At 40.7% G+C, this 26,904-nt stretch overlaps 1 protein-coding gene across 4 annotated transcripts; it reads left to right on the top strand.

Annotated features, from left to right (window-relative positions):
• The first annotated feature begins 21 nt into the window (after positions 1-21).
• Positions 22-26,363, top strand: DCUN1D5 (defective in cullin neddylation 1 domain containing 5). Of its 4 annotated transcripts, XM_043579194.1 has the most exons (8): positions 22-423; positions 2,299-2,390; positions 7,597-7,667; positions 8,076-8,167; positions 22,163-22,271; positions 22,357-22,461; positions 24,045-24,147; positions 26,029-26,363. In XM_043579194.1, exons 1-8 carry the CDS (start codon positions 338-340, stop codon positions 26,082-26,084), a joined length of 714 nt encoding a protein of 237 aa, XP_043435129.1. In that variant the 5' UTR covers positions 22-337; the 3' UTR covers positions 26,085-26,363. The 4 variants fall into 4 exon arrangements, with proteins under 4 accessions (XP_043435129.1, XP_043435130.1, XP_043435131.1 ...); XM_043579196.1 differs by lacking the exon at positions 2,299-2,390 and having other exon boundaries at positions 312-423; XM_043579195.1 differs by lacking the exons at positions 2,299-2,390; positions 7,597-7,667; positions 8,076-8,167.
• Positions 26,364-26,904: the final 541 nt, after the last annotated feature.

The following is a 26,904-nucleotide window of genomic DNA, read 5'->3' as shown; positions in this document are numbered from 1 at the left end:
ACTTCCGGCTCTGGGCGGTTCGCGTCCGGGTCAGAGCGAGCCTCCTGCCCTCCGAGTGTGTGAGTGGTGGCGGTGCCGCGCTGTCCGGGTTCTGTCGTCCCGGAGGGAGCGAGCCGCGGTGCCCCCCGGCCAGGAGCGCCCCCGGCCCCGCGCGGAGGACCAGGAGGGGACCTGGGGGCGGGCTGCGGCCGCGCTGGGCCGCGCTGGGGCGGGCTGGCGGCCCCGCTCCTGCGCCTGCTGCTGTCCCTGGGACCCGGGTGCCGGCAGTGAGGCGTCCCCGGTGGACAGCGACCCCCTTCCCCGGCTCCCCTGGCCGCCCCGCCGGGGAGGGCGGAAGATGCCGGTGAAGAAGAAGAGAAAATCCCCTGGGGTGGCAGCGGCAGTGGCGGAAGACGGAGGCCTCAAGAAGTGTAAAATCTCCAGGTATCACGTTCCCCCCCACCCCGCCCTCAGCCTCCCGCGTTCCCCCGTGAGCGGCTGTCCGGGGCCCGGGGGTGAGCCCCCGCCGACACCGCGGGCTGCGCCTCGGGCTCGGGCTCCGCGTGGGCGCTCCTGCGCCCGGGGCCGTGCCCCTGCCCCGCGCCCTTCCAGACCTGGACGGGAGTGCAGACCGGCGGAAGGGTCGCCTCTGGAATTTCTTTGAAGGGGAGGGGGTGAGGAGGGGAGCGGCCTGGCGCTGCCCGCCGCCCGGGCTGGGAGGGGGAGCTGCACGCCGAGTCTTCGCAGCGGCCGGTGCCGGAAGGTCCCAGCAGGACGCCGGCTTTCTGGAAGTCTGGTGGCTCCACCTGCGCCAAGTCCGTGTGCGCGGCGTCGGGAAGGCCCCGCTCGCGGTTCTGTTTCCGGGCATTGAGGACGCTGTTCGCGGTCGACGTGATCGTTAACAATCTGGTCCTTATTTTACCCGGTGCCCCCTCCCTCCCCCCCGAGAAAGAAGGAGAAGGGAGAGCTGAGCTGTAATCACGGCTCTTTGATCCCGCTGCGGCGTGTCCTTGAGGCGGCCCAGCGGCGCGGTGTGCTGCTCGGTCTGCAGGCTAGGTGTGACAGGGGAGTGGTCCCGCATCTGCTCCTCGGGTGTCCGGCTGTGTCGCCGGCGGGCCCGCGAGGGAACGACTTCACTTGCTGCCATTGAGAGGAGACGGTAGTCAGCCTTGTAGACATGATGGCAGAGCTGTCTCCTTGCAGAGGCGTCTGCTTACGGCGGGAGGTACGTAACCTAGGCTCCTCTTCCTTTTTGTCGTTGACGGAAGTTTTCCCGTCTCACTGCGGTTAGCAGAAGAGCCGGTGCACGGTGACACGGCCTCCCGACCCTCTCGGGCCTCCCGGTGCCTCGCCCCAGAACTGGCCGGGGCTGCGCCGCCAGCCCGTCTGTATGAAGCAGACACGTTAGCTTTTACTGCTCCCACGTGTGGCCGTCCTCCGTGCGTAACGTGGCACAGTTATTTACACCGAGCACGCTCAGAGCCGAGCCGTGGTGTTACAGCCCAGGGGCCGCTTCGCTCTATCAACCTCCAGTTTTCCATGCGGGCCTCCATTGTTAGATGACTCAGCCGCCGAAGGCGCGGCGTTTCTAGGTCCTCGTGCAGGTGTCACTGTTTGAGCTCCTCCGGGAAAGGTCCTCTGAAGTTCATTAAACCCTAAAGGCTGATTTTGAGCTTCCCAAGTTTTAATGATTTTATGGAACATACGGACTTTGGCGTTAAATAGCTTTGGCTCAATTACGTGTACAATTATTATCTTTTTATTTGTACAATTTTGTTTTTAATGTGTGGAATTTAATTATACTCTTGGGTCCTAACTCGTCTTTTATCTTCAATCATCCATTTAAGTTTCGCAGATGATCAACAACTGTTAATATGTAATTTTTAAAAAATATTGATTCATTAAGTATCAAAATCTACTTTGTAAGATTTTGTTTTCGAATGTTTGTCTATTTTACAGAAATATAATTTTCACCGCTCTGAAGATTTATACTTTCCCAGCTTAGTCCTGTATCGAGAACATTAGGTTGAACTTCCACATGCTCACTTCAAATCTGGGGAAATGATTTTAGTTGATGTTATTGGACTTTGATAGTGAGCAAAGTAGCATTTCCGGCTTTGTTAGCAAGAAAATTTTACATATAGACTACTGTTTCCAATTTCCAATTGCAAATACAACTCCCATTTTTTCCTATAATACCACCTGTAAACAAAACAAAACACTTTGTTTAGTTTGAATTGAAGTAGTTCATGTTGCACTTAGCTTTTCACTGAAAGTTGAGACTTGATAAAATTCTTAGGTATTTGTGTGTTTTCTAAGCTATTGCAGATCCCAACCCCCTGCTAGACTAATAAGTGGAGAGGAACATTTTTCAAGCAAGAAGTGCCTGGCTTGGTTTTATGAGTATGCAGGTAATGAAATTAATATAAGAAGATATCAGTCACGTGCTTTAAAAAGTGTTTTGGTTTATTCATTTAACAATTATTTATTGCAGGCCTGCTTTGTGTTAGTGCTGTGACCTGGGATCAAGGTCAAGACTGAGAATTATGTGTAGGCTAAGAATTTGGTGCTATGTCAGGATGCTTTTTCTTTAAATATGTAATTTAGTATGTGCTAGTGGGAGGGGTGAGATTCACTATTAATTCCATTTGTGAACAGGTGCATTTATTGGTTTAAGTCCATTAGCTAAAGGAGAGTTGATATTCTGAAAAACAAACCATGTAATAAAACATTATACACTTTATGTAGTTCTTATTGTTCTTTTGCATATTCTGTTGACAATTTTCTAAACCCAAACTGATATTTTTCTGAAACTTTTTGGAAACGTAGTAAAAGATTTGAAATTCAGATATGTCATGGCACAGCACATTTGCCCTTTGATAATTGCTGTTTAGCCCATCGTTTCTGCCAGCAGTGCAGTCATCCCTACGAACGGAAAGACTGATGTGATACAGTGTGATAAATGCTGTGTTGGGAAGATGCACTGCGATAGTTCAGAGGACGATAGAACCCAGCCTCATGGTGTCAGGAAGAGCTTCTGCAGGAGCTGTGACTTAAACTAAACCCTGCAGGTAGTGGGCTTAAAGCTCTAGGCCCATGGTAGGGCTGGAGCTTAAGGGTGAAAGCCAAAGCCAGGGAGGAGACTTTGGTGTTCAGCAAATGTGTGAGCAAGAACACTTCCCATTTATTACTAACTTTTTTATGTATGTATAAAGATACTTTTTTCCCTTAGAATCTAGGTTTGGTCTTCTAGAATTCATGATTTTATAGCTTCCCCCTCCTCCTTTTTTAACTCTGATTCTCAGTGTCTAACATAGAATAGTGTAGATGGAGTCACTCTTACGTTTCGTGCTACTCCGTTAAGGTCTAAACTATACTGTGAACTTGAAGTGTAACCCTAGGCTAACAGTATGGAAGGTAAGACCATTGATGTAACTTGAATCAGCTGGATCCCCAAAGTATAATTTAAAAATTGTTTAGTAACAGAACAGATTCTTTCTAGACCAGAAAAACTGCTATTACTGGCATCCCAAGACAATGTCTAACCCAAATTAAATGAAAGGAATTCATTTCTTACTGACCTCCATTTAACATGGTGACCCATTATTCCAAGTGCCGGTTTTACTGGAATTTATGATATAGAATCAAAAAGCCCCTCATCTTATTTCACTTGTAAAAAGACACCTTAAGATACCATAAAATTAGTGCATTTTTTTTCATTTCTGCTCATTTGTATTACCTCTCCTTGGGACTTTGGTGGGTAGCATGGGATTCTAATTAGCTAAACATTTATTTGCTATGCTAGCATTTTTGTAGTACCCAGCATAATAATTGCTCTGTGTATTTCAAAAATCATAATTATATAATGTATCCTTACAATCATTTTGTCAGGTAGGCAGTGTTACCTCTTTTTAGAGATGAGAAAACCGAGGTTGAGATTAAGTAATTGGCCCAGGATCATACGGTGACAAGAGCGAGGATTCAGATTTAGGTCATTCTCTTGCAGAGCTTATGCTTTTAATGACTACTGTCTTGTCATTTCTGTTTTCAGTATGTACATGGCAACTCATTTTCCTTCTACAAAGAAATATTAGTAAATGCATTTGAAGGCAATTTATCTTACGTATGGAACGATTCATTCAGTAAATGTTTCCTGAGCATTTTCTGTGTGTCAGGCACTGATCAGTGCTGGGGACACAGTAGGGAACAAGTTAGACAAGATCCCTACCCTTGGGGGACTTGACTTCTAGTGGGGAAGACAGTACATAGGTAAGTAAGCAAGATAAGTAGAGATTGTGGAGGGTTATAAATGTTAAAATACGGTGTGGTGTAGGGACACAAAGTTAGAAAGTTTGGATGACTTTCAAATAAGGTGATAGGGAAGGCCTCTCTAGACATTACTCTGGGTGGAGACCTAACTGACCAGGAGGAACCAGTTATTTGCCAAATCAACAGTAGGTGTTCTGTCTTAAAATGGGGGTGTCCCTTATTAAAATGGGGACTGGGAATAATGCACATAAAGCACTTAGCACAGTACCTGGAATGAGTCAGAAGTCATACGTGTAAACCGTTGTTAAAGGAGTAATAGCATTACAGCATTAGGTGGACTGGCTGTGTTTTAACAGTACTGTTCCAGAATTAACAGCATAGCTCCTGTATAGCTCATGGGGAAGGTGTGTTTCATTGAGCACAATTTTTATTCCTGAGCGTCTGCTATGACTGGCATGGTTTTGTACTCTGCACATCTCTAGGAACATTCTATGGTTATAAAAAAAAATTGATTTTTTGTTTTAGTTTAAAAACTATTTTACCACTAATCTGGTTAATATAATATCATAGGTGACGTGTGGTAAGCCTGATAGTTTTGCTCTTGCACAAGACCTCTCGAGTGATACTTACATTCGCAAGGATTCGTTAATACGTGGGGCCTGTTACTGAACAAAAGCGTGGAAAGTAAAAGGGCACTTTTTAAATCTTACAGAGAACCCAAAAGAGGATAGAATTGCTTAGTTCTAATAAAATTATAAATCTAATAAGTTCTTTTTTTTTTTTTTTATAATGTTTGTTTTTTTTTTTTGAGAAAGAGAGAGAGAGAGTGCGAGCTGGGGAGGGGCAGAGAGAGAGGGAGATACAGAATCCAAAGCAGGCTCTAGGCTCTGAGCTGTCGGCACAGAGACCGACATGGGGCTCGAACTCTGAGCCATGAGATCATGACCTGAGCCGAAGTTGGACACTTAACCGACTGAGCCACTCAGGCACCCCTAAATAATTCTGATAGATTCTAAATAATTTCCAAAGCTTCTTAAGTTGAATGGAAACCTATTTTTTTGCCTGAGAGTTAAATTCAGCCCCAGAGTAGATTTATTGGAAGAGTATATTTGAGAAAGTAAAACTAACATTATGTGGTCTGGGAAAAGAATATGAGTATTGACCTTGCTTTAGATTCAAATTTGTTATTATTTGCATTGCTTTGGGAAAGACACAACATTTACAGAAAGGTCTTGTGTATGTCGTATATATCTCCTTATGACATAATTTAATTTGAATCTCATCAAATTTTAACCACTGGTCAATTCCCCAGTTTCTAGGGAGACTGTTTCATGATAGTGACTGATATTTCTTGATAACAGCTCTTCAGCTTTGTCTTTTGATTTCTGATGATGGCTGCTCTGAGGTCAAGTCAGTTTTCTTTTTCATAAGAAAAATTGATAATGCATTCTTGTTTTGGCTTAAAAAAACCTTTGTTTTCTTCCACTGAATTTTTTACCTGACTTTCAACCAAACCACATGTAGGGGAACATACTCAGTTATATTTTTTAACAGCTTTATTGTATATGTATGCTTCTAAAATTACAATAATTAACACATTCTCATTAAAAAACTTCTCCAAATATATATTGGGAAGTGAAAGTCCTATAATTACCACCCTTTCACCTTTTAACACCTCACTGCATAAATAAGTGCAGTACTTATTTAAACCAAAAAATTAAGCATTTTGGTTTCAGACCATGTTTTAACGTCCTCTTAGCAGCCTGGATCTCATCTGAAGCTGCAGGACTATATTGGCACACAGACTGGACGGCTGCATTCTTCTGTTAGGACAAACTGTGGAGCGTGGATTTCATGTTGTACTTGTGAACGAATGATGGTGGGTGTAAAGTGCCCCCCCCCCGCCCCCCCCAGTAGCTGTGGTCTGGCTTGTGATTTATAAAGCTGGAGTATTTTTATAAGTTCTTAAGAAAGGAAAACAAGGGTTTTTTGGGTGACTTTAACAATAATATTTCAAGACTGTTTTCAAAATTCAGAAGTAATAGCATATTTCTATCATATTTCGTAATTGCTTTAAATGGTTCGATCTTTTTATAACAAAGGACAGTTTCAGATGTACAGTGTAACAATTTGATATATGTATATACTGCAGAATGATCACAATAAGTCTAGTTGACATCTCTACCCACACAGGGTTACACATTTTCTCTCATGAAGAGCACTTTAAGACCTACTCTCATAGGAGCTTTCCAATATACAGTATGGTAGTAGTGATTGCAGTCATCAGACTGACTGTACGTCACATCCCCAGGATTTACCTGCTTTATAACTAGACGTTTGTTCCTTTTGACCACCTTCATCCATTTTGCCCCCCCCCCCCCGCCCCCCACAAACCCTGCCTCTCACCTCTGTATCTACGAGTTTGGGGCCCTTGTTTTTGCTTGTTTGTAGATTTCACAAGTAAGTGACATCATATGTTATTTGTCTTTGACTTCCTTCAATTACAGCATAATGCTCTCAAGGTCCATCCATGCTGTCACAAATTTGTTGTAATCTTACAACAAATTTTGTTGTTTGCAATCTCTCACTTACAAAAGAGACCCAGCAGTGATGTAAATCACTATCTTTTGGGAATCTGATAACATAAAAAAGTGGGAGAATTGGTGTATTGATTTATATTTAGTGTTATAGAGGGAGAAAAATAAGAAGCTAAGTATCATTAAGTTTTGGACAAATGGTAGACATAAGCTAAGTGAGGAATTAAACTTTTGTTTCAATGTTAAGGTGGTGGAACTAATGCTTTGCTATTTTAGAACCAAGATGATCAGGAAAATAGTAGTTTCTTTAAGTGGTTATCTTCATAATATGTATATCTTTTTAAAGTATTAAATTTTATTCGGTTGTATTTCAAAAGGGTATTAAATGACCTTCTGTTTTAGTAAGAAAACAGGTGTTCTTTGCTTACTGTCTTGAGTAATGTGTTGGGCCTACATGTTGTAGAATTTCTTATACTTTATATTTATGCATTACCAAATATTTTGTTCAGAAAGGCTCTCATGAATGATTTTTTAATTTATAGGTTCAAGTTACTATACAGACAAGTGATTGATATTTTTTTCTTTCCTTAATTTCGTTTTGTAATGTGGTGTTTCAAGAATATTTCAGAAGTTTTACATTTTAAATCGTATAGCCGATATTTAACACTTTATCAAAGATATATCAAAATTCAAATTCAGTTATTTATAAGAGTTATGGTGTATTCATAGATGCCTTTAGTACAATGGCTTATGTTTTATGTTGGTATTAAATTATAACAATAAAATATATAAATTATTTTTGTCTTTGAAGGTCCTGATGAAGTTGTAGGGCCAGAAGGAATGGAAAAATTTTGTGAAGACATTGGTGTTGAACCTGAAAATGTATGTTTTATTTCTAAGTAGAATGGAATACAAGTGGGATATAGCATATTTATAAATGTCTAAAAATTGGGACACTTTAATCTTATATCAAGATTTTGTTTCTTCATGTTTTATACTGTAGATTTTCATTTAAGGTATTTTTAATCAATTTAAGTTGGGCACTGTTCTCTTTCTTAATACAAATGTCATTTGTGATAGAGTGAGAGAGATTCCACCTTCAGAAACTGTTAGAACTTCTTACTTTTAAGAAATTGGCCCACTTCTTCAGAGTTAATAATTCCAGAGGTTATACTCTTTAATAGTTGAAGGATGGAAATAGTTGTATAAAAATGCTCTCCATGATAAAATATAGACATGATTATCTCTGTGCTGACTTTTCCCCTATCCTTTATGTTCTGTTCTTTCCAGATTATTATGTTAGTTTTAGCGTGGAAATTGGAGGCTGAAAGCATGGGATTTTTTACCAAGGAAGAATGGTTAAAGGGGATGACTTCATTACAGTAAGACATTTTTTAAAAAACAAATTTGATGGCCTATTTGAAGATCTTAATTGATATTATATGCTTCATAATTTTTAGAAGTAAGGTTTCACCTTAAAATACTCACATTGGTTTGATCTGTGACAATCAGTTAGGGTTTGATAAAATTTATATTGTGATCTTGGCAAAATGAACAGTTACCCCATCTTTCCTATTCTCTGAGAACCTTAGTACAGTCTGATTAAAATTATTGACTCTTCGTGGGTGAATTAGAGGTCTGCGATCAAAGTTACTTACAGATTGAGCAATGAGCAGTTTCCTTCTCTGAATACAGAGTTCTGCCACGGAAGGAGTTTGTTCTTTGAGCTGCCCCAAGTTCTGGGGCCTCTTCAGTTTTATGCTTTATTTTGAAAAGAAATCCGAAGGTAGAGTTACATGGCACTTTTGTTGTTTCTTTTTTGCCAAATTAATCTTATAAAGAACAAAAGTAGAAAGCTTATATGGCTCACCTGCAGCCTTCAGCCAAGTTCTGGTTACTTACTTACTGAGGCTGCCTTTGAATTCTTCTGTAAGTTACAGAATTGCTTCTTGATAATAATTTGATCTTGACTTTCCAGAGTAAAGTGTGCTTAGTTTCAGAATCAGTTAGTAATTATGTGTTATTTTTAAATTATGTCATGTTCCTAATGTTCATGCAGGATGTTACTAATGATCAACATTCTAAAATAGAGGAAGCATTAATTGATGATATTTTTGAGCCAGAAACTGGAGGTTAATTAGCCATGTGGTTTCCTATTGTGGTTATGCTTTTATTAACACATTTAACTATTTTTTATTACTTGTTTGCCTATCCTTACATTTCAGAATACCTTGGTTATTTTTTTCAAGTGTTCATATGGAACTTAAATTTTTATATTTGAATTTTCAGCATCTAATGTTTTGTAATTCTCCTTTTTAACCAGCCTTAACATATAGCTATCTTATGTATATTTTAGGGAAAACCTTTGCTTATATGAACCAAATTATAATTTCTAAGATAGAATATAAAATCAAACCTGTCATTTCAATTACTTATAGGAGAGATGAGGAATCAGACTCCAAGGTAAAGAAAATGTTCGCCTAGGTTTATGTAGCTACTCACTGGCAGAGCTAGGACCTGGAATTTAAATTCCCTCATCACCAGTCTAGCATACTGTGCTTTGTTTGCGTCACGTTTCTGTATGTATGTTAGCGTTCTTTATAAAATGCAAGACTGTTAACTAACTTTGAATCATGGTGTTTACAACCAAGTGTGAACTCTGTCATTCATCTAGGTGTCATAACCTACCAATTAAAATGATGTTGATTCTGAAATTCTTGGAAATATCCAACCTGCAATTAGGTTTTTAGAGAAAGATAAAATATAAAATATTTTTATGAATATAAAATACGGAGGAGTATGCAAAGAATATAAACTGGTTTTCATGTAGCTTAGTCTGTTTTATTGAAATTTTCGTCAGTTATAACATGGCTTATTCATCGTAAGACATTTTAGTTGGCACTATAACTGCTTTTTGTACTACTCCTGCTGTATTTTTTGTATATTGCTTGTTTTGAATAATCAGTTTGTGTATTTTAAAACCAAAAATTTTCTCATCATGTGTCCGCATAACTTGATATAACATAAAGAGACTTTGTATAACAGAAACTTTTAAATACAAAGCATTTCTAATAATTCTTGAATAACTAGCATCTGGCTTTGGGTACAAGAATAGAAATGGACTTAACCCTTGAACTTCAGTTTTATTAGCACGTCTTCTCTCTAGGAAGTTCACAAGCTGCACAAAATGGAAGCAATGATTTAACACTTAAAGTTGACCTAGAGGTTTCCGTTTCACTCCTTTATGCTCTCTTGCCTGTCTGCCTAGAGCCCTGTCTGTGTTGTAGGGCCTTGGAGCTGCTCAAGTCAGGCAAGCCCTCTTGACTGGGAGGGAAAAGAGTTGTGTTTTTCCCCCTCATCTAGATTGCTATGTGAAATACCAAGTATCTTTTATCAATTAGCTAAGTCTTTATTACTCCCTGAATTTCCTTATACAAAACTTGCTGAGGAATACAGTAGTTTAAAATTTAAACTGAGAGACCAAAGAACATACGTAAGTCTTAATTTTTTATTTTATAGTTGCCTTAGTATGTTTGGTTTTATGTTGACTTATAATCATAAAATGTAAACCTTCACAGACTCGATTCCCTTTCTAGATTTTTTAGTATTTTTATGATTTGATTTAATCTGGGCATAGTTATTTCGTGGTCCCTTATATCATCTTAATATAGTTATCAATTGTTTCAAGTTAGTTAATTTTAACCCTTAGAGCTCTGCTAAGGAGTAGAGACAGTGTGGTAGTTAAAACATACACCGTGGTCCAAGGTAGTAGACGGTGCTAGCCATGAGTAGTTAAAATCTGTGATTATATAGTGTTGATCAGCATTCACAATACTTGTACGTTCATTTCTGGTAAGGCTATTGATGCCTACTTTTCATAACTGGATCGCCTTTTTTGTGTGAGAGAATCTGTGCGTATGAGTTGGTACGTAAGTAGACCGGCACGGCCATTTTGTAGGTTTCGGAGGGCGCCATTGCCATCTCTGTGTCGTTGTGTAGTAACCGCCAAATTTCTCCTCAGATTGGATTGGATTTGATAGTCACTCATGGTCAACACTTACGTTGTGTAAGCTACTGTGCGCTTAAGTGCTGATCACAGGGAAGCTGGAGACGTGGCCCCTGCCCTTGGGTAACATGCTGAGAGGGCCGGGGCGGCTGGAAACACTGCGGCGGAAGCCAGGTCGGAGGGGACAGGCGCTAGAGTGAAAGTACGACGTCCTGTGGAAGCACAGCTGGGGGTGAGATGAGTGTGGGCCGGCCGGCCGAGTAGACGGGAGAGTCTTCGAATGGGGTCCCTGAACCGGACCTTGAAGAATGATTAGGATGACGACGGTTCGGGATCTAGGAACACGTTCTTTCTGAAGAGGAGGCTGTGAGCAGAGCCGGCGAAAGGAGAGCACGTGCGAAGGAAAGAACATTGGCAGAACGGGGCCGCGTCCCGGGGGGTGGGGTAACGGCTCCCCGACGGAGGGCCTGAGCCGGCCGGCCGGCGGCGGAGAGAGCTTCGCCCCGTGTTCCAGGTCCCTGTGTCGGAGGTTGCCAGGGAGCCGTCGGTCGTACGCTCGTCCGGGATGGCCTCCTCTCGCGACCGCAGCAGGCCCCTCCCCCGCCCCGGAAGGCGCAGGGTGTGGCGCGCGGACCTCCCTCTTCCTTGAGTCTGTGGGTGCCAGAGGGCGCGGGTACTTCGCGTTTTTGCTGCTGGCTGCAGCGGAGAGCTCTCCTCACACCTGCCCGCTGGGAGTGGGCTTGGGGCGAGGGCGGAAAACCATGCTGGTGGAGAACCCTGTCCTTGGTCGCGATCGTGAGAAAACCGTCCGGAGGATAGCGTCTGACGGGAATGGAAGTACGCAGCTGCCCGTCGGTAGGTGACGAGCTGTGCGCCTTCTGGTCTCCGTCCTCGGCCCTGGACTTGAGGATTGAAGGCGGTGGTCTGGCCTGACCTTATTTAGGGGGAGAGTTGGGGAGCGTCTGTCCGATTTTCCCGCGGGGACGGGGCGCCCTGGGGCGAGTGGTGTGTGACTGCCGCTCGCTTAGCATTTGGGGCCAGCTGCTAGTTGCCGTTAGCATTCTTCCCCTCTGCTCTCCCCGACATTCATCTTGACGATTTTTAATTCCCCGTCCGCATTTCCAGACATCCCCAGGGTGTGCTGTTTTGTTCTGGTCAATAGACCTCATTCACAGAGAGTTCTAAATACGGAACTTTGTGGATAAAAGTCTTCCTGTTACAGATCGGGGTGCCACAGCACCTTACTAATGAAGGAAGAGGACCTCACTTAGAGCTAATATATGGATGGTGATTTCTTCTCATTTTAGAGGGCTTTAATGACGCGGAAATGTAAAAGCCTTCCTTGTTAATCAGATGTTTATACAATACTCAAGAAATTAATGTCCAAGTCCTAATGTTGAAATTTAAACCCGTCTCCACTCGTTCTCACCTCCGTGGCCTGGAGAATGGTGTTCCGTTGTGCCAGCGTTCTGTAAAATCTGTGGGGTTTTATTTAGTTGTTGTTCAAGAAACCGTCCCTTGCTTTCCGTGATATACTAGTTAAGTATGCGTCTCTTTTTACTTCAGGGGAAATGCTCTTTCTAAACCTCGCAAGTTATGAGGTGTGGACGTTATTAATTGCTGAGCCTATTTGGGGCCAGGTTAAATGTAAGAATTGTGATGTGTTCACTGGTTTTGCGAGGTCTGTTCAGTCTCCCTGAGACCAGTGATGTGCAAGGTGGTGGTGGTTGTTGTTTTACTCTTCTCCAGGAAAACGTTACTTGTTCTTTGTTCGGTTAGATTCTTCCTCTGCTCCAGATTTAGGTAGACGATGAGCAATGGTGTGGGATAGTTGGGGCAGAGACAACAGTGTGATTTTTTTGAGGTGATTTTTAAGCCATTTCCTTCAAAAGGAGCATCTCACACTGGGAACTGTTGTAAACATCGAACTTGTGTGTTCTCAATCTCATGGTTGTCTATTGTTGTCATTTTAAAAATGAGGAAACCGAGGCTGAAGGATTAAGTAGCTTCCTGAAACCACGTGTGTGGAAACGGAGAGGGTGCACTGTTTCGGGGTGTCTCTCCGTGTGACTTGGAACTTTGTTCTTCACCTCGTGTCCGTCTTAAGCTTACTGAGAGCCCACCCTAAATGACATTGTGCTCTTTGTCCCTGGGGAGTGTTATTTGCAAAAGGTTGTCATTTTATTTGGATTCTTTTCTCCTTGGTAACTTGTAAGTCACTGCTCACAGACTTGATAATCTTGTTTGAACTCCAATTTCCTGCTAACCTTTCCCAGGGAGGGATTTTGAAACTTTTTGTAATTAAATAAAGATATACTTTGTGGCTTATTTTTGGTATTCCTACTTCTGTTTAACAAATAATTGTGGGGCGCTTGTGCACGCCAGGCCCTGAAGAAAGATTTTAAACCCTGGTGGTCGTGAGAGGAAGGCCTGAATGCTGGGAAGTGTCTTTATCGTATGTCTTCCTGAATCTCAGGTGTATTAAGGTTCTAAGGGAGAGTCTGTGTGAAAATGTGAATCACATCATTAAAAAATAATGTGCAAAACGCTTCTTCGGGAAGCCACAAAGATTTAGAAGATGAGGCCTCTTAGGATGGATCATCACGAGGAAGATCGTACATGTAACTGGCTGCTTAAAATGCAGTGCCCTCTGAACTTACCACCTCATGACGCTGGAGGGCCTGAAGACACCCAGATTTCCACACAGCATCACAGGCACATGTAATCTGAGAATTTGTTCCTTTTGCATATCCTTCTGGTAGTAGTTAACTGCGTTTTCAATGCCATTAAACCTTTATTTTTCGCATAATGAAGAATGTTTGAGCTGATAAATCCACGTAATGAAATAGTAAATAATACATTTTTAATAAATAGTAAGAATCTTGTTTCTGCATGAAATATATTGTGCTCTCATTCATACATAGGAACTAGGCCCCAGACAAATTGGATGGTTAACCTATCCAAATTTTGATTTCCTTTTCTGGCCATATGGCAGATAAAATGTGCAAAGAAGCCATTTGTCATGTAAAACACTTAAATGCAGGATAAAATATAAAAATGTATATATTTTAAAAAGCATGCCTGGACTTCACTGTAAATTAAGGAAAATAATCAGAGGCCAGAAATGAGAGATGGTGATACCATAGGGACATGTAGATCTGACACTTAACCTTAAGGTTACTACCTGTTTCTAGTCACCTAGCGTCTGGCCATTAACTTGTGGTGCATATTCTGAATAGGAGACAAAATGGCAATGCCTGAGTAGGGTGAGAATCAGATCAAAAACTCATATTAAGTCACTGATGTCACACATAGCTAGTAGATGGAGATGTGATTGCTTGGGCTTGGTTCTGCATACGGTGAAGGGCTTATTTCCAAGAGAGTTCTTACCAGAAATTCTTCATCATGCAGATTCAAAGCTGCAATGCATTATTTGTATGGCACAAGCCAAAAATGTATTTTACAAATGTCCCAGGTAAGTAGTGTTTTCATGTATGTGGTGGAAGTGATTCTTCTGTACAGGAATGCGTTTTAAACAGAAGCCTCAATTTCTGCAGAAAAAGGTTCAGTTTTTAACAATCATAAATTACTAAGCATATTGGGGAACATCTTAAATTTTAGAATTAGACTCTTTAAGACTAGTATTTTGAATTATCTGAATCTCAGCATAAAATAACTACTATGTTTAAAGAATAAAGAACAGCCTCAGATGATCAGATTTCCCATGCATAATTAAATCTCTGAAAGTGAAAAACATTAAATATTTAAAAATCAATGGATGAGTTACAAAGGAGGTGGGTATAGAATCAGTGACCTACAATAGCTGAGGAAAATAGGCAAGAAGATAAGGGACATAGTGGATAATTTTTTAAACTGTTGAGTTTCCTGAATTTTTTAGATATAAGCCCTTCATCAAGTATGTGGACTGCAGGTATTTTCTCCCACTCTGTAGCTTGTGTTTTTGCTTCTTATAACTTGGGCAGAGCAAAACTTTTAATTTTGATGGAGTTCACTTGATGAGTTTTTCCTTCTATGAATTGTGCTTTTGATGTCAAATCCAAGAATTCTTTCCCTAGATCCGGAGAATTTTACCTTTCGTTTTTTTTCTGGAAGGGTTTATGTTTTTATATTTTACGTTTAAATCAGTGATCCATTTTGAGTTAATTTCCTTAAAGGTGAGAGACAGGTTTTGGTTTATTCCTTGCCTACAGCTGTCCACTTGCTCCATAGTTCATGTTTTGAAAAAGGTCTTTTCCTCCCTTGAATTGCTTTTGCGCCTTGTCCGGTATCGGTTGGACACGCCTGTGCGTAGGTCTGTCTCTGGGCTCTCTGTTCTGTCGATCTGTGCCTTAAGCCTCTGCCAGTACCATGCGGTGCTGCTGTATACAGAATCTTGAAACCACAAAGACTGATTGATCTCTTTTCAAAATTGTTTTAGCTCTTCCAAAAATTTTAGGATGATCTTTTTATCTGCAAAACATCTTACTGAGATTTTGGTTAAACTACATAGTGAATTTGGGGAGGATTGACTACTGTTTTGAGGGTCTGAATACATGCAAGATAGCTATGTGTCTCTTTTTGGTGTTTGATTTCTTTCATTGTGTGTAGTTTTCAGCATACACATTCTGTACATGTTGTGTTAGAATTACATGTGAATATTTTGTTTTTATTTTGAGCCATTTATTTTTAATTCTAATATCAACGTATTAGTTACTAATATGTAGCAATACAATTGATTTTTGTGTTGTTGTCTTGTATCCTGTGACCTTGCTGAACTCACTTATTCTGAGTGTGTGTGTATGTGTGTCTTCCTTGGGTTGTCTACATAGACAGTCATGTCCTATGATTATAACACAAAATAGGGAAATAGGGACCATCTTATTTCTTTTCTGCTCTTGCACGTCTTTTATTTCCTTTTCTTGACGTATTGCATCAGCTGGAACTTCTACCATTGTGCTGAATAAGCCTGGTGAGAGTGGACACCCATTCCTTTGCTCCCTAGCTGTGGGTTGTTTGTAGATGCTCTTTATCAAGTTGAGGGAGTTGCCCTCTGTTCGTGTTTTTCTGTGAGTTTACACGAGTTGATGTTAAATATTTTAAGTGCTTTTTCTGTATTAAATCATCTAATCATGTAGTTTTTCTTTTAGAGTGTTAACACTGTGGTTCCATTAATTGGTTTTGAATACTGAATCATTTTGCATACCTGGAATATATCCTACTTGGTGTATAATTATTTTTATATGGTGCTGAATTCTTTTTGTTAATATTTGTTAAGGATTCATGAGGGATATTAGTCTGTTTTTGTTTTTGTTTTCTTATTTACCTGAGGATATAATAGACATAACATTGTTCGTTTTGGGTGTACAACGTAACGATTCAATATGTATGTATTTTGGGAAATGATTACCACAATAAGTCTAATTAACATCCATAATCATAGTAAAATTTTTTTTCTTGTGAAAAAAAAAATTTTTTGATACTGCCTTTAATCGGTTTTGGTGTCAAGGTAAATCTGGCTTTATAAAAGGAATTAGGAAATTTTTCCTTAGAATTCATCTTTTGCAAGGTAGAACATAGAATTGGTCTTCAGAGATTGGTGGAATTCTCCTGTGAAACCATCTGAACCTACAGGTTTCTTTTTCAGAATTTTTGGGATTTTTGAATTCGATTTTTTAATAGTTACAGGGCTACTCAAATTACTATTTATTTCAGATCGTTGTATCAAATTATTTGTTTCATACTGTGTGTGTTACAGTAGTTTTTGTTTTTCAAAGAATGGGTCTATTTTGTCTAAGTGGCCATATTTATATCCTTTTCATGTCTACAGGTCTGTAATGGTATCTTTTGTTTTATTCCTGATATTGATAATTTTTGTTTTCAGTTTTTCTCTTTGTTATTCTTGCTAGGGACTTGTCAGTTTTACTGACTTTCTTTTTCCAAAGAATCAGCGCTTTGTTTCATTGATTTTCCTGTCTCATTTTTCAGTTTTCTTCTTTTTAATTTTTTTTTCTTTTTCAACATTTTTATTTATTTTTGGGACAGAGAGAGACAGAGCATGAACGGGGGAGGGGCAGAGAGTGAGGGAGACACAGAATCGGAAACGGGCTCCAGGCTCCGAGCCATCAGCCCAGAGCCTGACGCGGGGCTCGAACTCACGGACCGCGAGATCGTGACCTGGCTAAAGTCGGACGCTCAACCGACTGCGCCATCCAGGCACCCCTCATTTTTCTGTTTTCAATTTTACTGATTTCTGCTCTTACTTTCTCCTGCTTGCTTTAGGCTTATTTTGCTCTTCTTTTTCTAGTTTCTGAAGATAGGAGGTTAGATTATTGATTGAGATTTTTTTCTCTCATAATATTTGCATTTAGTTCTGTGAATTTCCCCCTCAGCACTGCTTTGGGTCTCACAAAATTTGAGTTGCGATTTTATTTTCATTGAGTTCAGTTTTTTTTTTTTTTTTTTTTTTTTTTTTGGTTTCCATTGAGACTTGTTCTCACCCATGGATTGCTTAGGAGTTTGTTTAGTTTCTAAGTGTTTGGAGATTTTGCTTTTATCTTCCTGTTACTTCTAGTTTGGTTTCATTGTAGTCAGAGAACATATCCTGCGTGATTTCAGTTCTATTATATTTGTCAGCATTTTCTCAATGGCTCAGTCTGTGGTCTCTTGGGTTCTGTTGTACAGACACTCGAAAAGAATACGTGTTTTGTTGTCATTGAGTGGCATGTTCTGTTAGTGCCAGGTGGATCTTGTTGGTTGGTGGTGTTGAATTCTTTCCTGATGTAGTGTCTAGTTGTTCTGTCGGTTCCTGAGGAAGTGTTTCAACAGAGGAGTGTTGAAATCTCTAACAATAATTGCATATTTGTTTATTTCTCCTTTTACTTCTCTTAAGTTTTTGCTTCACTTTGCAGTTCTGTTGCTTGGTGCAAACACTTTTAGAATTGTTGCATCTTGTGGGGCGCCTGTCCAACCCTTGGTTTCAGCTCACGTCATGATCTCACGGTTGTGGGATGGAGCCCCGTGTCAGGCTCCACACTGTCAGCTAGATTCTCTCTGTCTCTCTCTTCCTCTGCCCTTCTCCCTGGTCGCACGTGCTCATGCACTCTCTCTCCCTCTCTGAAACAAACAAACAAAACTAATCGTTACATGTTTTCGGTGGATTGACCTGTTATCATTACATAATATTCTTCTGTGTTCTGATCATTTTCTTCACTTGGAAGTCTACATTAGCTCATATTGATGAAGCTGCTTCTCCTTTATTTTGGTTACTGTTTCCAGAATATGTTTGTTTTTGTCTTTTACTTTCAGTCTGCCTATGTTGTGTTTGAAGTCCATTTCTTCCAGATAGCATATGGTTGGGTCACTTTGGTTTCAGGGGTTTTTTTGACCTGCTCTGTTAATCTCTGTGTTCTAATTGGTACAGGCTACTTAACATTTAGTATAATTATTAGTACATTAAGGTTTAAGTCTGCCCTGTATTTTACAATTCAGACTTTTCCACTTGGTTCTTTTTTGTTAGATTTCTTTTCCTAGACTCACTGTTTCTTTGCTGAGACTTGCTACATTTTCAAGGGTTGTTTTATTGGGTCCATAATTGCTCATTGAACCATTTTCATCATAGCTGCTTTAAAATCTGCATCAGATAATTTTAAACACATCTTGTGATTTCAATATTTGCACGTATTGGCCCTCTTTTTACATTCTGCTTGCCATCTTGGTTGTTGGTATGAGAAGTGCTTTTTTATCGGAACTTGGAAATACTGAGTATTATGTTATGAAACTCTGGATCTTATTTAAACCTTCATTTTCGCTAGCTTTCTGTCACCACCTCATCAGGAGGAGGGGATTCTTCATCATTGTAAGCAGAGAGGAGAGGTCCCGCCCCCAGGAGGCCTCCACAAAGAATTTCTGGGTGACAACGGGTGACACGGGTGACACTGCTGGGTGAGCGTGATGGTGTAGCCCCGCCTCCTCCCAGGCACCCTTTGATGGCCCAGGGCGCTACTCCTTACCCCTTGCTGGGAGCGGAGCTGAAGTCCTTGTTGTATGTGGTTCCCACCGACGGTGCAGGAGGTGGAAGGGGGGCGTCTACGTCCATCCTGGGGTGGGTGGGCCATGCGGTCCTCCTTCAGTCTGCTGGCAGCTGTGGGCACTGAGCGGGCTTCTTCTGTGCTGTTTGAATGGAGAAGAGTATCTTTTCTAAGCTTGCTTTCGTGCTAGGCTGCTCAACTTCTGCTGGAGGGAGAGCGAGTTTTTGGTTTCTGTCTACCCCATTGGCATTTCTGGTTTGCTGACTCCTTCATCTCCAGATCTGGTGGAGAAAATGCAAAAGAAAACCCAGGAAGCGCCCCACTGTATTGTTCCTGAGAATCTCAGAGTTCTTTCAGTCTTGTGTTTGTTTTGTGTATGTCGTCTCTGGCTTTTAGTGGAATGAGCAGGAGACATGGATGAAAAGTACATTGACTTCATCATCCTGGAAGCAGAAGGTATTTGTCTACTAAAAAAAACAAACGAACCTTCTGTCCCCTTCCCACACTATTTAGTGTCGATTTCCTCTGCTCCCTTTTGGAACCAGATTCTTTGAAAGCATTTGGCTGTACACTTGACCTTTGAACAACGTGGTAATTTTTATTGAAACCTGGAAATTTTGAGTATTATGTTATAAAACTCTGGATCTTATTTTTTCTTTGTTTATTTTCAGAGTGGGGAGAGAGGCAGAGAGAAAGAGGGAGAGAATCCCAGGCAGGCTCTGTGTTGTCAGTGCAGAGCCTGATGTGGGGCTTGATCCCATGAACTGTGAGATCATACCAAGAGTCGGACGCCCAACCGACTGAGCTACCCAGGCGCCCCGACTCTGGACCTTATTTATACCTTCTGTTTTAGCTGGCTGCCACCAACACCACCTCAGCAGGAGAGGGCAGGAAGCCCTCCACTGCTGGCAGGCATGGGACTTCCTTCATAGTCAGACATCTGCGTGTAACTCTTGACTTCCCCAAAACTTACTAATCTACTGTTGATTGGAAGCCTTTCCCATGACATAAACAGTCAAATAGCATATTTTGTACGTTAAATGTATTATATACTCTGTTCTTACAGTACGGTAAGCTAGAGGAAAGAAATGTTCTTAAGAAAACTATCAAGAAAATATATTTACAGCACTATACTGTATGTATCGAAAAAAAATATATCCCCATATAAGTCGACCCACACAATGCAAACCCTTGTTGTTCAAGGGTCACCTTTATTTTCTCTGATTGCTCTCTTCTTAGTGTCTGTTAAACCTGTTCTACTAAGACTTTTATCTCTACCAGTCCTCTGAAACCATCTTGTCAAGGCATCATTTACAAGTGAATAATCAAAGCAATAATATTTATCAGAACTGGGCTGAAGCTTTAATTGTACTTAGAGGAAAATCTGTAGCTTTGAATGTTACATTAGAAGAGAAACAGGGGCGCCTGGGTGTCTCAGTTGGTTGAGTGTCCGGCATCAGCTCAGGTCATGATCTCACGGCTCATGGGTTCAAGCCCCATGTCAGGGTCTGTCATGCTGACAGCTCGGAGCCTGGAGCCTGCTTCACATTCTGTGTCTCCACCTCTCTCTGCCGCTCCCCAGCTTGCGTGCTCACTGGCGCATGCTCTCTCTCAAAAAATAAGTAAAGATTAAAAAAAAATTTTTTTTAAAAAGATGTTTAGAGTAAAAGGGAAAGCAAACCTGCAGTTGAAATAATTAAGAAATTCTGCCAAGATGATTAAGAAAAACAGAAAGCAGGGCGCCTGGGTGGCTCAGTCGGTTGAGCGTCCGACTTCGGCTCAGGTCCTGATCTCACAGGTCATGAGTGTGAGCCCTGCATCGGGCTCTGTGCTGACAGCTCAGAGCCTGGAGTCTGCCTCTACTTCTGTTTCTCCCTCTCTCTCTGCCCCTAACCCACTCGCATTCTGTCCTGTCTTGCTCAAAAATAAATAAACATTAAAAAAAAAAAAGTGAAAAAAATTAAAAAAAGAAAAACAGAAAGCAAAAATAAATAATAATACAGAATAGAAAATACCTCACCTCAGTGAAAAGACCCAGATGGCTTTTCAGCTGATTTTGGCCAAATGCTAATTCCAGTATTTAGTAAACTTTTTCAGAAAAGAGAAAAAAAGTAATAATTATAATTTCATTTTTCTAAGGCCTATGCCATGAGCTTGTTATCAAAATTAGTGAAGAGAGTGTGAAGGAATGAGATTTACCAGCAAGTCTCACTTACGAAAATAGCCAGAAAATCTAGGAGTGTACGAAACCGGTAACAAACATTACTCAGTTTGGCTTATTCTAGGAACGCAAGGTTTAATCAACATTAGAAAATTATCCAAAACATTTACACCTTAATAAAGTTAGGAGTCACCTGTCACATTGTGGGTTTAGAATAGTCAAGGTCTTAGTTCAATTTGGATGCTAGATATCTCTGGTACATGATGAGAACTAAGTCCGTTCTGGGAGGAATACTGTGGGTCACGGTAGATGGCACGGCCCATGTGATGAAAGGGAGTCAGGTGTATGCTGAGAGATGGCAACCTGGCAGTTAGGTTTTGGTGAGTGAGGTTTCGTCGGCCTGTTGGAGGGAGCACCACGTCGAGTAGAGGCAGTGATCTGTGCTGACACATAGCTGTGGTCGGCGTGCATGGTGAGTGCGGCTTGACCGGAGCTCACGGTGTGGTGACCTGGTTCTTGCTGAGCAGTGGAACTCGTGTCAGCCCGTGGGAGAGCGTCTCTTTGAGCCTTTAACTGGTTTCCTTCCTTGGCATCTGTACCTTATTTGAAGTCAGGCGCTGCCACTGATTGCCTTGGTGCTTAGTCACTGAAAACGTAGGAATCTGAGTTCATGACAGAAGTACTAATACAATGTGTTAATTTTCTCTGTGTTATAGCCTGAACTTTCAAAACCACTCATGGCTAATCCCTGTCACCAAGCTGTGCCTGAGAATTTCCAGTGAAATCTGTGACCGAGGCCTGGTTCATCTCCTCTGTTCTGCCATCTTCTTAACTTTACATGTAGTAAAAGCACATCTTCTGAATCTCTTCTTGAGACATACTCATGATTGTACTGGAGCTTTCGATTGAGCTTTTTTTTTTTAAAGGTCATTGGACTGAATTTCATTGGTTGCCAGGTTTTCTCTTTTTTTCCTATTTTCCTTTTTTCCTTTTTATCCCATTGGTCAGTACGAGGCAATATGTTTGTTAGTAACTCTAAATTTGCGAAGCAGAATTTTAAACCTAGATTGATTTCATAAATGCACTCACTCACTTTCTTCTCAATACATTTCTTCTGACCCCCTAATGATGCTTTTATTTAATTTTATGGATTGTATAATGTATTTGGCTTTTTTAATTTAAGGTGTGACTGCACAGAAAAGTTACAGAACAAATTTGACTTTTTGCGCTCACAGTTGAATGATATTTCTTCGTTTAAGAATATCTACAGATATGCCTTTGATTTTGCAAGGGTAGGTAGAATTTCCATGTTTTGTAATTTTAACATTTTTTTCATCTCGGAACCGCACTTAGGGAAATTTTTTACTTCCATTGTAGGATAAAGATCAGAGAAGCCTTGATATCGACACCGCTAAGTCTATGCTCGCCCTGCTGCTTGGAAGGACATGGCCGCTGTTTTCAGTGTTTTACCAGTACCTGGAGGTATGTGCACTGTTCTCGTCTGGAAGCATTAAATATTAATTGTAAAACTTACTCTGAAAACGTACCTTTAAATGAGGAAACATAAATGGATTTTTAGATAGTGTGTTTTTAAGAAAAACTTAAGTGAAAAGTTTCTGATAAATTGTGTACATATGTCGTCATTTGTAGACACAAGTTCATGTTCATTAATATATTCTGTACATGAGATACTTTCATTCCAGCCTTGCAGCCCCCCTCCCCCCCATGAAAAAAATGAACCCTCAAATAAATTTTAGCAAAGACGTTTTTCACGCAAAATTAGTTTCTTGGGTTTTTGACAGAAAACTGATGCTCATGTACAAATGTTATGCTTCTAAATCGGGTTTCAGGTTTCTTTGTAAATCACCAGCTCTTAGGCTGATAGCCACATAAGGGAACCCGTTGTGTGTAGTGATAACACTTTCCTTTTCACTTGGGTTCAGTCTAAATAGAATTAAAATTTTATGCCCACAAATATGAGAATGACTACTTAAATGTACTAATAACAACTTTAAAATGTCTGCTGAATTTATGAAGAAAGTGTTCATTTAGCAGGTTTAGCGTAGCACCTACTACCGGCAGTGGTTTTAAGATACTGTTCTTTTTTTCCACTGCTTTCTTTGGTTTTCTGTTTTTGTGCCTTTTCAATTTCAGGTTTTTTGGTATAGATCTCACCGTTTCTTGAATACAGATGCTTTTGCTTTTTGCTTTGAAAATGATTTCTCATAAAGCTGATTATCATAGCGAATTCCCCGGAGTAATTTTGTTGAAAGCTTCTGCTGAGAGGCAGTCATGACCAGGACTTGAGCGAGTGGGTTTCAGGTACACTTAGATCTTTAAGCCTGATAGAGTAGGCTTAGGAAAGGCTGGTAAAGTAGACGTTTTTCATGAATGTTATCCGTCTTCCTCCTGTTAGTAGTTCGGGGCAAAAATAAAGAGGACTGAATCTAAAAATAGTCACCTCTACAGGGAGCTGAGAGGACGAAGTATTTTCAACGCTGGTTATGGGGAGGGTGTTTGACACTGTTTCAAATTAGGTTTTATCCCTGTTCAGCGGATGAAGAAATGGGCTCTGTTGTTAAGTAATGTTCCCAAGGCCACTCAATTCGGTGACAGAAGTGGGGTTTGAACCCAGGCCAGTACTCTTTCCACTGCCTACAAAAGCACCAACTTCAAGATGTGGCGGAACATTAAATCTCACGCATAGCAGTCTCCTGGGAAGCCGCGTGAGGGAACTTGGTGTACGTAGGATACGCTGTATGAGTTGATTTCAGTGACGGTTATAGAAGTGCCTACACGGAAGTCACTCGGGCGTTTTATCAGATCAATACCTTTGTTGCTCCTGTTACTTCTCAAAAATGAAGGAAAGATAAAGAAAAAGTAGCTTGGATGATGTTAACATGTAAACGGTCCTGAGGATTCTCTTAGAAGCCCAAGTGACTAAAGAGGACTAAGTGCTTTAAGAAAGACCAAATCACAAAAAGATGGCATAACTAGATTTATTTAAGTCAGAGCCTTAGATAACGCTTGTTCTGTATTCCAAATATTTATATCCTCTTCTACAGCAATCGAAGTATCGTGTTATGAACAAAGATCAGTGGTACAATGTGTTAGAATTCAGCAGAACCGTCCATGCCGATCTTAGTAACTACGATGAAGATGGTGCTTGTAAGTATAATAACCGTGTTTTCCTAGGAAGATGAAGTTCTTGAAACTGTTACGTGGGAACACGCGTTTGTGTAGCGTTACCATAAAGAATTTAAAGTTGCTGACGGTAACTTTTCTTATGGAATCATGTTGAAGGTGTGGGGGAGGGCTTACGTTAGAAAGTCTGTGCTGACAGGTGGAATGTTGCCAATTTCTCAGAAATGTAATGGAGCAGTATAGCTAAGGTTAAATGATAATTTCTGCATGTAAAAGCTAAAATTCTGCTTTCCTGCCTTCCCTGGCATTTTCCTATGGAAGAAAAGAACAGTCAGGTTTTAAATAGAGGAAAGCAAAACCTCAGGTACAAGAGAAAAACCTTCAGGGCTAATCACAGTGCCCACTGATGGCATAGCAGATTATGCCACAATAAGTTCCCTCAGAAATGCCTGAGTAAACAGTCGATGAAATACCATTTTTCAATCATTCAAGTTAAAATACCTGTCCATACTCTTCAGTGGAAAGGGCAGAATACCATAAAACAGATCCTTGAAGTACGCTGTAGGATACATTCCTATAAAAGTAAATTGAAATGTGGACTTCTGCGACCCTGAAGATCATACAAAATGCTGAAGAACTTTATTCTGCCTGTAGTTTACATTGTGACCTCTCCCCCCGGAATGTTCTAAAATTCAATAATATTTTTGGAAACAGCCCTTTGGTAGCAGCAGTAAGCTTGCAGGCAGGCCTACACATGTGTATATTCATGCGTGTTTTGAGTCAACATATAAAACAATTTTTGTATAAAAATAAAGCTTCCAGATTTGTTTGAAAAAGCAGAAAATCTGACTCAAGTATGTGAGGAATTAGTGACAGAAGCCAAGTAATAGCTTGTGTCCAACTTGCGTCTCACTTCGCTGGCTTGTAGCTACGCCACCAGCCAGGGTGCTTTTTGGTTGCCGTTTATGATTGTCCCTGTCTGCCGATTTTCTTAGAGTAGGGAGGTACGTCAATAAAAAATGAGAGAAAGACCATCGAGGGGTATGTGTTTTAAGAAAAATAGGGCCAGCGTACTCTTTTCTGGCCATGAGTTTTCCCCTGTTTTTCAACGAACAAAAACAGTGAGCTCATGTAAGGAATGGCTTCTGTAAGGAAATGAGTGTGGACCCCCTGCTTTATGCGAATGTCTTTTTATTTATTGTTTTTTTATTTTAATTCTTTTAAGGTTTATTTTTGAGAGAGCGAGCGAGCAAGCATGAGCAGGGGGAAGGGCAGAGAGAGAGGGAGACACCGAATCCGAAGCAGGCTCCAGGCTCTGAGCTGTCAGCACAGAGCCCAACACAGGTCTCGAACTCATGAACTGTGAGATCATGACCTGAGCTGAAGTCAGCCACTTCACTGACTGAGCCCCCTAGGCACCCCTCACATGTTTTTTCAGTATAGTTTTTAGGTCAGGTGTTCATTAGGCACTTGCTTTGTGTTTAGATTTATACTCGGTCCTGTTACCTGAACAAAATAATTCTCTTATATGGCCACTCCTTCAACAAGCTTACATGCTCTTGGTGACGTAATGTAGAAACATGTTGAACACTCTCCATATTCCTTAATAGAAATAACAGTGCTGTGAGCATTTAGACAAAGGGAGCAGTCAATCTTGACTTAGTTATTGGAGAGTTCTGAAGCCATTGCAACCTTGCGAAGGAAGCTGCAGCAAATACCTCTTGTGGAAAGTCTCTTCTATCAGGAAAGAGCAGGCCAAGAAAGAAAAGCGCTAAGTAGCCAGCAGGACAGGAAACACACCTTAGACGCGGGGGTCCGTCCTCATCACCACCAGAACTCGGGGAGAGTGTTTGTAGTGGGAGGTCTGAGGTCACTGAATTCTAACAAATGCTTCTCTCTTTCTAGGGCCTGTTCTTCTCGATGAATTTGTTGAGTGGCAGAAAATCCGTCAGACATCATAGCAAGAGCTCTTGCGGAGAAAATGCAAACCTTCTGATGCCCACGTGTGTACAGGCTGATGAGAGGAGAAATCCAAAGGCTGCATTTTCCTTCATGTGAAAGACTTCTCCTAGTACTTTGTTTTCCTTTTTTTTAAAAGGAAGTTTTCTTGTTACATGTGATGGGCATTGAGCCACACCTCTTCTGAGACTGAGTATCCAAGTTTTTGTTTTGGGTTATGTTTATAACATTTATTTCAGAACAATAAAGATTCAGATTTGTGACAAAGGCCTTAAAGTGAAGATGTCCCTTGAGTGTCAGAGTGGTATTTATTTTTTGTAAATTTTAATTCTTGAATTTTAGAGGATCTTTCTTGCCATGGATTTGGAATTTTAAAGATTCTGAACAACCTTAATATCTGGGAGTGTGGCCTGCTGATAGTACGGCTCATGTATTCTTCTGTCCACTGTTAGGAAGAATGTTGGCTTCACCTCTGGGATGATGATTTTCTGATTCAGCAAATAAATACATTTCTGGATATTGGGTGTTCTCCAGCTTTCAGCTCTGGTTTTCTGTGAAAGTACCATGATCTTATGCACATACTTTATCTGAAAAGTTTAGAATTGGATATGTTATGTCCAGCTGTTTTGTTTCCTAACCATTAAATAGTTTTATCAATTAGTGTAAATCAGCACTGTATGTATATTCTTAATGTGACTTAAGTTTTAAAAGTTTAAAAGTTCCATCTCTATTTGAAAGGGCAAGGTTCATGTATTAATGGTCTCCAAATGAGCCTTTTGAGAGAATCATGACCAATATTGAAGTTGTATGATTATCTTGTGA

The sequence above is a fragment of the Prionailurus bengalensis genome, chromosome D1 (genome assembly GCF_016509475.1).
Source record: "Prionailurus bengalensis isolate Pbe53 chromosome D1, Fcat_Pben_1.1_paternal_pri, whole genome shotgun sequence".
NCBI lineage: Eukaryota > Metazoa > Chordata > Mammalia > Carnivora > Felidae > Prionailurus > Prionailurus bengalensis.
This window is presented reverse-complemented; position numbering and strand designations above follow the sequence as displayed.

Bases quoted from the DNA above. Each gene is read 5' to 3' on its own strand.
- DCUN1D5 (XM_043579194.1), top strand. From the start codon at position 338: ATGCCGGTGAAGAAGAAGAGAAAATCCCCTGGGGTGGCAGCGGCAGTG. The intron at 7,668-8,075 runs GTATGTTTTATT...TGTTCTTTCCAG, and splicing joins TTGGTGTTGAACCTGAAAAT to ATTATTATGTTAGTTTTAGC. The intron at 8,168-22,162 runs GTAAGACATTTT...TTTTAATTTAAG, and splicing joins AAGGGGATGACTTCATTACA to GTGTGACTGCACAGAAAAGT.